At 50.6% G+C, this 9,729-nt stretch overlaps 3 protein-coding genes across 3 annotated transcripts; all 3 read right to left on the minus strand.

The window, feature by feature from the left end:
* Positions 1-165: 165 nt before the first annotated feature.
* Positions 166-3,030, minus strand: ASPZODRAFT_139261 (hypothetical protein; the record flags this gene model as incomplete). Its single annotated transcript, XM_022724538.1, has 2 exons — positions 166-2,307; positions 2,377-3,030. The coding sequence occupies 2 exons, from the start codon at positions 3,028-3,030 to the stop codon at positions 166-168; spliced, it is 2,796 nt and encodes a 931-aa protein (XP_022584426.1).
* A 312-nt stretch (positions 3,031-3,342) lies between these two features.
* ASPZODRAFT_139262 (hypothetical protein) lies at positions 3,343-4,275 on the minus strand (the record flags this gene model as incomplete). Its single annotated transcript, XM_022724540.1, has 1 exon — positions 3,343-4,275. One exon carries the CDS (start codon positions 4,273-4,275, stop codon positions 3,343-3,345), a length of 933 nt encoding a protein of 310 aa, XP_022584427.1.
* A 3,252-nt stretch (positions 4,276-7,527) lies between these two features.
* Positions 7,528-8,435, minus strand: ASPZODRAFT_149376 (hypothetical protein; the record flags this gene model as incomplete). Its single annotated transcript, XM_022725482.1, has 2 exons — positions 7,528-8,056; positions 8,167-8,435. The coding sequence occupies 2 exons, from the start codon at positions 8,433-8,435 to the stop codon at positions 7,528-7,530; spliced, it is 798 nt and encodes a 265-aa protein (XP_022584428.1).
* Between the last annotated feature and the right edge of the window lie 1,294 nt (positions 8,436-9,729).

Raw genomic sequence — 9,729 nt, forward strand, 5'->3', positions numbered from 1 at the left:
TCTCCCATAACCGGTGATTTCCTGCAGCCAAAGCAGACGCAGTGACAAGGCGCCATGTCCAATGATTCGAAGGAGTATCGGGCAAGAATTCGGTGGTATCTAGTCTCTAGGACTGGGTCAACAACTTTATCCAAACCAAGATGATTCTGTCGGGCTACTATGAACTCACCACTGCTGAGAATGGTCGCCAGAGGTCTCATCCGGGGACCAGGAAGCGGGTCGATTAATCCAACTCATCCACTCTCTGTCGTCTTGCTCCAAAATCTCCTTTTCCACTGCTGCCTCATCCTCAAACATCACCTCGTCCCCGTGAAACTGGAACTGAGAAAAGGGGTCCTCATCAAACAGGGTAGGTATCTCATTCCACTCTGCAACTGGCTCTCGAATATTCATCTCGTTCACTGGAAGGTCATCAGCACTGGGTACCGTGGCAGAAGGGGCCAGGGTATGGGGGAGCTGGGCAGCTAAGACGGGGGCATTGGGGACCTGGACACCGGAGACCTGAGGGCGGAGTATCACGGGCTCAAGCGGGCTGCCCCAGGTCAAATTGGAACCCGGAGGGACGAAGAAACCGGGCCTCTCCTTTCGTTTGCCCGAAAACAACTCTGAAGTCTTAAGGGAGGACTGGCTTCCCCTTTGGGGTGACGGCGTCCAGCTAATACGAGTGAGAGGTCTACCAGGCTTCCAGTCTTCGTTGTCAACCAGACGTGGAAGAACTGTAGGGGCAACGCCCTCTTCTCTTTCCCTCTTTTCCATCCTTTCTCTCTCACTCTGGATCCTCGCCTCTTCAATCTTTTGTCGGTACCTCATGGAAGAAGTGGCCTCCCGAAAAGACAGGGAAGTATCGGAGCTGTCTCTCGCTCTTCTGTCAGGGTTGAGCCTTGATTTAGCTGCCAGATCAGCCAAGCTTTTTATGTCAAGTCGACGGGGTGGGTGAAATATTCCAAGGGGGGGAAGCTTCCTGATGATCGGTTTGTCTATGACCTGGCCAATTGCATGTTCTAATCGGCCGGATTGTCCAGTTGACTGGCTGGGCTTTGTCGTCGACTGACTAGTCCGCACCCTTGACTGTCTAGACCTTGCAGACTGCCGACTAGTCCGTGCCAGTGACTGGTTAGGCCATCCGAGCAAAGAACTGGACCGTATAACTGGCTCTGGGTGTATAGTCAAAAGATGGGTATCCACGGTTAGTGGGCTGGGTGATCTATTCAATCTCATTTTGTCCAAAGGCGACGGGCTCAATGAAATCCATCTAAACCCAGCGGAGATTGTTCCAGGGCTGTCATCAAGGACTGGTTCTAGGCCATGATCATGAATAGTGTCTGTACTGCCATCGGGGGCTAATCCTGAACTGGGCTGCTCGCCTCCGTCCACGGTGTTGAGAAATGCTTCACCCTGAGGTCCGATCTGGAGACGGAGCAAACCTGTCGTTGGGGAATACAAATTATCTCCTTGGATCTTGAAGTCCAGGCCGAGCCCTGCTTCATAGTTCGGATCCGCTCTCAGGGTCGACTTTCTGGGGATCCCCATTATGGAAAGGGGACGGCCAGCGACATAGTTTTCTGTATATCCTCTTCCTCCGAGGGTGTCCAAGATGGGCCTGGAATTCTCCTGTGGGTTGGGATTACTTACGTTCGGACTGCATGACGCACTATCGCCATTTTGGGTATTAGGGGATTCAGAAATAGTGCGCTGAGAATCGATCTCATAATCGAAAACTGTTGGCTCTTGTGCTCTTGGAGTTTCTTCGAAGATTGGATCCAGCGACTCGTCCAGGACAAACTCTTTCCACTCGAAAAGGGCGTCGAACTTGTTATTTTCCCGAGGAGTCTGCATGTTGACCACGTTGTTGGTCCAAGTGCCAACATGCTTTGGGTCTATCTCTCGAAGCTCAAGATACCGTCTCGCCGTGTATAATTCTCCTGCCTGACACAGCTGCCAGTCGAACTCCGTCAAATCTTTGATCTTGCGCGTCTGCTGTCTGGAGATCTTGCGAAATACAAGCTGGGGGGGCACCCTATGCAGCTTCCGCTCGCTGTTGTCAAGCTGCAGGAGTGCATTGAGCTGCTTGGTACGCATTTTACCCAGCATCTTATTCTCATGCCGGATCTGTTTGTTGCGAAGAGATCTATGTTCATGGATCTCTCTCATAGCGTCGCCGTTGAGGCCAAGCTTCTTGAAGACCGCCTTCTCGGTGTACACTTGAAGGAGATTCTCGAAGATCTCGACCTGAAGCCGCACGGAAAGGTCGCTCCATCTAGGATCGTCGATGGGATTACACTCGGCGGTTGTATCCCATTCCGAATCCTATCCAGAACCTGTCAAAGAGGTGCATTGCAAACAAATGAGAAAAAGATATAACAAGAGGATACTCACCGAGTCAGACCAATCAACGCTGCTGTCACAGTCTTCAGGACTCGAAGCCAGACTGGGATCCACGTCATTTGGAACTTCCGAATCGAAGCCCATCCAGTCGCTCTCCAGAATATCGTCAAGCTCCTGGTCTCCCCTCTGGATGCCTTGAGAAGTCATCACTGGAGTTCTATCCTGGGCATCCCCGTTTTCCTGGTTGACCGGGGTCAACGCCTGGGGCAGCTCCAAAGTGGGAAACACAGCAGGAGGCAGATTTGGATTGAAATCTACGTAAGAGATTGGAAGAGGTTGGTGTCTGGGGCGAAGCGCGTGATGAAAACGATAAGAACGATTTGAAATGGGCGAGGAAGAGGCCAGCTCGTCTTCCAGGCGCTGAGGGGGTCGGATTTCCTGGCGCAGCCGCATGCTCGCAGTCGAGCACGCAGGGCGCGAGCAGAACGTGGAAGCTGTCAAGACTGGGTCAGATGGCAACAGGCCGAGGGTTGATGGAACGTGTTTCTTGAAGCTAGGGAGATAAATCAGAGGGGGCGCCGGGCCTTCGCGCAGTGCTGTGGCAAGATGAGGTATTGATGAAGAGCGCCAGTGAGGTGCTACTCTAAAGCAGAAACAAAAAGAGAGGGTGATGACAGGAAATTCACGGGGGGGGGGAAGGGGCATCAAGTGAGAGAAGAGGGTTAGAAATTGCAGTGAAGCAATTCTTAATAGCTCTTCTAGCTATAGGGGGGAAATATGCCATCTCCATCACTGTCTCGATGAAGAAGTGCATTGGGAGGTGTGTTGGTATCTAGTATGGGGTGGTGTCCCTATGAATGGCCTGTCAATGTCTTGATGCCTTGGCTTTAATGGAAGCTTCCTTTTTCTTTAAAGGAAATTAAATATGAAAGGTAATTGGTGGCAATTAGAGGCATCTACTGCCGAAGTTAGTATAATGATATTGAGGCGTTGTGCTTCTATATAGGTAAAACTAAATTAACGATCTTGAAAGGGGGCCATGGCCATTCTATCAATCATAAAGGCGTCCGCCTCATCCATACTGTCATCATCATCACCATCATCATCTCCTCTCTGCATTGTATTGTGAGATCGATCGAAAAGGTTCCTCTTCTTGGAGGTTGTTGGCGAAAGGGCATTTGATGCCAGGGTCCCGGAGGTACGCCTGGTCCTCTCCACGTCTCGTTTCGCTTGCAGGATAGACTCAAAACTCGCGAGGATCTGTCTGATGGGATCCTCGATACTTGTACAAAAACGACAATGTTGAACCATGCTAATCGCTTCCGACATATTCAGGTTCAACATTACCATGAGGTACACAATGACGACGGTTGCCGAACGCTCATTGCCGGACTCACAGAACACCAGAATTTTCCTCTTCGGGACCATTGATAATTCCGTGCCGCTCGTATTATTGAACGAGGCAAGATGGTCGTTGATACGGCGGATTGCCCGGGGAAAGGCAGATATCAGCTCTTGATTATCACCGACATCGATGCAATCTGCTTCAATATCTAGTTCAGCAGCGGCATTCGCTCCCGAGAGCAAGTGGCGCTGCGCTGAGACTCGATTTCGAATCCCAAGGAGAAGGGTAAATCCTTCATTTTTTAGGTAATCTAGGTCTTTCACACACGAATGGGGTCCAAGGTAAAGGAACGACAGAATCGGTTGAGCGTATCTGCGCATTTCATACACCCATTCGGGTGGATCGGGTCGCTGTGTGAAATTGTGCGAGTCGACCCTTTCAAAGAAACCGGGGGGGATGAAATCGCCCTCACTGTAATCGTGAGACTGAAAATCCCCTGGTCCACTGCTCGAAGGCGGTTGAAGAGCGACTGGGATGCGAGGTTGTGAGGGGGCTCTCTTTGTGTACTCCTGAGTCGGCACATAATGACGAGCAGGCGTATCCATGTCGTCGTCGACCCGCTTGTTCCGGAGAAAACCGCTCGCGTACTATATGATGTGTCGAAGACGGTCGCTAAATGTGTCTGAAGGTGCCTCAAACTGCCTTGTTAAGGGCACAAGCGCAATGGCGCATCCGGCCTCCCAGTCTAGTAGATCGAGACCATGTGGCCGTGAGAAACAGGAATTGATCAGGGTCGATGGCCAGGCAAGATCGAAGGAAATCTTTGACAGTCTCTCACGGGATTACCTGCAAGGTGAGACATGAAATGAAGTGGTGGGAAGAGTAGAAGAGGTTTTGTTTTCGGTTTGGGGAGATCCTGAGGTTGCCCAAAATATGACAGGTGTGTTCCTTCGGAATAGGAAAGCACGTCCCTGATAAGTACTAAATATGGCTGTGGGCGCCGACGGTGACCTGTGAGGCGCCAAGACTACAGTTCCCTCGTCTTCAATCATCTCAACCACAGCCCTGCACAGGCTTGTCGCTTCGGTAGACTCGGTAAGTTGTGATGACCGAATTGGAGAATGGGATCAATGGTTGTTGAGGGACGGGATAGCTACAGGTCAGTTCGCGGTAGACAGTTACTAAGTTGTCATTGTGTACCCAGTTGATTACTCGATGACTAACGATAACTAGGACTGCCATGTCTTCTTTATTTCTCCTTTTCACTTCCATTTAATGGCATGTCGATTTTATCGAGTCAGTGACAACAAATACACAGGCCATCGGGCATATCTCGATATCGGACGAGGCAGTTCATTGCGGCATTCGATTCTTTACAACCTCGTCAAACTACTGCATCTGCAACTCATCATCGGGGCCTATACAATCTACAGCCTTTTATTCGCTACAGGATCTTCTCCAAGATTTTCGTGACGGCGAGGTCTAAATAAAGATTGATCAGCAGCCAGACTGTTCTCGAAGCCGACATAGGTCTTGGTGGGAACTATTTCTCAACACAACCATGTTCTATAGGTTTACCGTACAGAGTCCAAGGCATTATCGCACAGAAGCACTGCCCCAAGAGCTGACGTTGCAGTATATCTGTTCTATATGGGTCGCTACGGAGTATGGGAGTCGCTCACTAGCCCAAGAACTTAGGCAGCCGAATTCTCAAACAGTGTCCCTTACATCTGAATTCGTTTTAAGGGAACATGAATGGTGGGATTGAACCAACTCGCACAGCATCGAAACCAACCAAGAACTAGGTGCTCCGTACCTATCTAGTAGATATCAGGTAAGAGGTAGCTACCTAATCCAACGCTATTCGTCCCGAGTCCTCCAACCACGTCACGTGAGAGCGTGTTTTCTGATGAATCAGATCCCTGCAGGTGATCGCCACGTCGCGTGGCGTATGGAATCACGCATAGTACTTCTTATCCATGTCCATACTCCGTATACGGAGCTCTAGTTTGTACAGAACACCCACACCCGAACATCCCAGTCCCCTATGAATCAATTGCTCAGGTCAGCAGATCGGAAGCGTGAACCTAGAGTCTTCGAGGTACCAACTACCTGGCCGACGACTCGGGAGCATGGCGACTATCCCAGGCAGAAAGAAGCGAGACGCCGTGGCGTGATGCCTCACTGGTCACCCCATAACTGTTCATGCCATAGGCTACTCCTTCGAACGCCCTGAATATCTTGGATAGAATGGATATTGGCTGTCTCTTTGCAAAACACATGTGAAAGAAGCTCCCTGTCTTCCGTTCTTCCGTCTGCTGGAAACCCTCCCTGTTACACCAGGGCCCATGTTTTCCATTTCCTTGGCCTTCAAGCAAGACTATGGTCACCTCCTATGGTGTCACGATGATAGTATGACTCACGAGAGGAGCTTTCAGGTTTAGAGTTATCGTGACTCCCCTCTGCTTAGGAATCCTTATTTTTTGCCTGCCTGGAGGTGGCAATATGGATATCTCGCTCGGGGACTCGATTTGCCAAAGGACCTTCTTACTCTATCCCCGTTTGCGGCAATTCATGAGTATCTCGGCTTTTTCGACAGAATGGACATCCGTTTGCTTAGCCCCGGACTGCGCTTCTGCCTTGGGTTGGTTAATCCGTCATATTTCGCCCGCACCTTTCTCAGACATTCGGAGACGGTGTGCTGTTAGAGTCAGCGACATGAATGATTGCCTGATGCCCCCCTCCCTCCCTCCCAGTCTTGAAGGTATGACTCGCAGCCGACAGTCCTGTTACATCCAACCAGTGTATGTTGCGAGATGGGATGATATGAATATCCACCTGGGTAGATAGGTATGTAGGTGTCCTGTATCTTAGCCCTGTTAAGAAATTATACACTGCGTAATGACAGGCAGGCGGGGGAAGTAGATTGTCGCCCAGGACGCTTGGTTGGACAAGAACAGAGCCTGAGTAAAATTAGATATACCAATTGCTACCTAATCAAAAGGCACCGACATCCCCCCCCCCCCCCAAGAAGACAACTAATACTTCATTGGTTAGAGGTGAAAATCCGGCACGCGTATTCGTATTCGGTGACGATGGAATATTGAATGCCTTACTTTACTACAGACTGGTAATACTGCAGGTCTACCTAGTAACAAACCTACCTAATGTACCTGACTGTCCAGCTATAGACATGTTTCATCATCTACTGAGCATGAATCCAAGACTAGGAAAGGGGGAAAGATAGGAAGAAGTCGAGACTATCTCAACAGTAAAGAAGAGAGAGAGGTGAGAGAGAGAAATATGATATTAAAACATGTGGGTATATCTCAATTCAAAAGATGAGGGAGAAGAGAAACAGGAGTACGAAAGTTTCATTTGAAAACAAAATTTGGAGAAAAAAAAACAATAGAGCCTACCTCACCTGTATTCATTGGACAGAAAAAGAAGTAACTGAACGCCTTGCACTTCAAATAAACAAAACAAAGAGAAACAGATAAAGAAAAGAAACAGGAGGGAGAAAAATGAATAGAGAAAAGCCCAGAGGAAAATCGCCCCCAGCCGGCCTGTTCCAAAAGCAATGCATTCTCAACCCAGTCCCACCGAAAAAACAAACGAAAAAACGGTAAAACAAAAACAGAGTCCTTCACAGATCATGCAAGATGTTTCAGGATCGCGAAATCTGAACTCGTGTGTGCTACGGAAACGCCGTCAGATGCAGATGAGAATGAGAGAAGATCAAGAGAAAAGGAAAAAAGGGAGAAAAAAAAATGAGGCACCACTACATGCGTAGAGAGGCAATAGTAGCAACCCTTTTTTTTTTTGTTTCTCCCTCTCCCATCTTTCGTAATTCAGCCTCAAGCGGCAGGAGTCGGTTGTGAAAGCGCCTGCTGCAGACCAGCAACGGTCTTCTCTAGTTCCTCGAGCCGGCGGTCCTTCTCCTTGACTTCATTGCGGAGCCGCTTGACCTCGCTGCGCAGATCGACACCGGCTTCCTCTTCGTCTAGTATCGATCCGTTCGACGTTTCGTCGGTGGAATCACGTTTGCGTTTCAGGGGCGGCGCAGGTCTGGGCAGTGACGAGGACGAGGTAAGGATTTCCAACTCGGCGGTGGGAACGACGGGGAGTTCGGGCGAGGCGCCATTCTCACTGTGCATATGGCGACGCCGAAGATGCTCCTTCAGGTTTTCCTGACGCGTGAAGCCGTGTCCGGTGCTGCGGTTGCAATCGGCATACGGGCACATGAGAGGTTTCTTTGCACTGACGTTTTTCTTGTGGACTTCGCGCTGGTGTCTCAGAAGACCGCCGGAGTAGGTAAAGCCTTGCACCTTGTCGCAGCCGGGTTCCATGCATTTGTAGGGTCGATCATGTTTATCCATGTGTTTACTATGGAACAGAGATCGAGTTAGCATCTGTTGTGTTGTAGCGTCGATCGACGCGCATCGTAGTACGGGGAGACCCGGGGACGGGGGGAGGGAATGGTGAACTGCACTTACTTCCATTCACATGGGCGACGAAAGGTTGGAGGCGAGGGCTGGCAGTCAGCATGATCGCAGAAGATCTGGCCGGTGGCATTTTTGGGAGGGTCGCGCGCTCTCCTGAGCGACAGGCGAGGACGCGCCGCGTCCACAAACCCAGAGGCCATCTGGTCGGTCATCTTGGGAGAGGTAGGGAGGATGTTTCGAGAAGGGGGAGGAACAAGAATCGTGGTAGGTCCGCCTGTATCTTCGCTTCGTGGACTTGGGTAATCGGTCCCGTCGCCCATAACTATCGTGCTCTCCTGTCCCCCGCCAGTGGAAGAGAGGTGGGGAGTTGTATTTGAAGACAGGACGGTCGAGGATAGAGGCAGTGAAAAACTCTGCAGCGGTCGCGCGCAAACAGACAGCAAATCGCCGGGGGATCGTAGGCGCGGGGAAGTAATAATTCGAGTTCTGTCCGACTATGCAACAGTCGTGGCGAGCATGTATTTCGTATAGATAGTCTGATAGATACCGAGTGTTGTGAGACTGAGGAATCAGGCAGGCAGGCAGGGTAAGGCAGCAATTTAAAAGCCTTAAGGCCGCATCCAAAACCAAAACCGCCACCCTCTGAGGCGCAGTAGTAGTTACTCCGAGCTCCGTTTTCCGTGCTCCGAACCTGGGTAGGTACTAGGTAGTACAAGCCAACGAAGGGAGCAGGGGTTTTAGCCTGCCTAAATAGACACGTCCTGGTTTTCACAAAATGCAATTCGACACGTGGAAGTGGTCTGCTCAACGAACAAGACGACACGGCCCTTAGCGTAGCCTGGAATGATGAGTGTCGACGTAGGATGGTTTCGCAGCCTGAGCCACTCGAGAGTCGATCCAGGTGCTCTGTAGTTACGGAGTAGTTGACTAGTTAACTGCCTAGTACCTAGGTAACTACTTGTACTATTATTATTACACCTGGCTAATTATTACGCCTTGTAGGTCTTGACCTGGAGGATGGCAAAAAATCAGGCTCCAACGAGTGACTCAGAAAGACAGGTTTTCAGGCAATAAAACGGGTCGTCACGGGACCGGGAGGCAAATGCTTTTCCCCTGGGGCCCTGCCCGGCCCAATCACGTGCCGTCTGCTCACCGCTCACTACTCAGCGCTCAAAGACCGTCGAGGCACAACCTTGTAACTACCAGAGGAAGTCGCTACGCCTGGTTCTTGCGCACCGCTAAGACCGCCTGTGACGCCGTTGAACGGTTTGGAATAAGTGCCTGACACCGTCGGCATCACCGATCAACGCAGCTATCCACTCGCTAAGCTGCTCCCGATGACAATTGCCGCCTGATCTGCTGGCATTGCTGCCAGAACCCTCCCCAAGACTACGATCACCCTGGTTTTGTCGCCCATGGCTGTTGATGATGAAACAAACGATCAAAACGAGTTGGCGGTAAAACTATAGGCCTGAACGCAACGGTAAGGAAAGCCTGGAAAATGCAGATTTCGGGGGTCACCAAATCGAAACGCCCGAGGGATAGACGACGTTCGTCCAGCCATCCAGGTTCGTTTCGATGCTGCCTGCCAGTGCCTGATCCTCCATGACAGCT

This window comes from Penicilliopsis zonata (genome assembly GCF_001890105.1).
Source record: "Penicilliopsis zonata CBS 506.65 unplaced genomic scaffold ASPZOscaffold_2, whole genome shotgun sequence".
Classification (NCBI taxonomy): domain Eukaryota; kingdom Fungi; phylum Ascomycota; class Eurotiomycetes; order Eurotiales; family Aspergillaceae; genus Penicilliopsis; species Penicilliopsis zonata.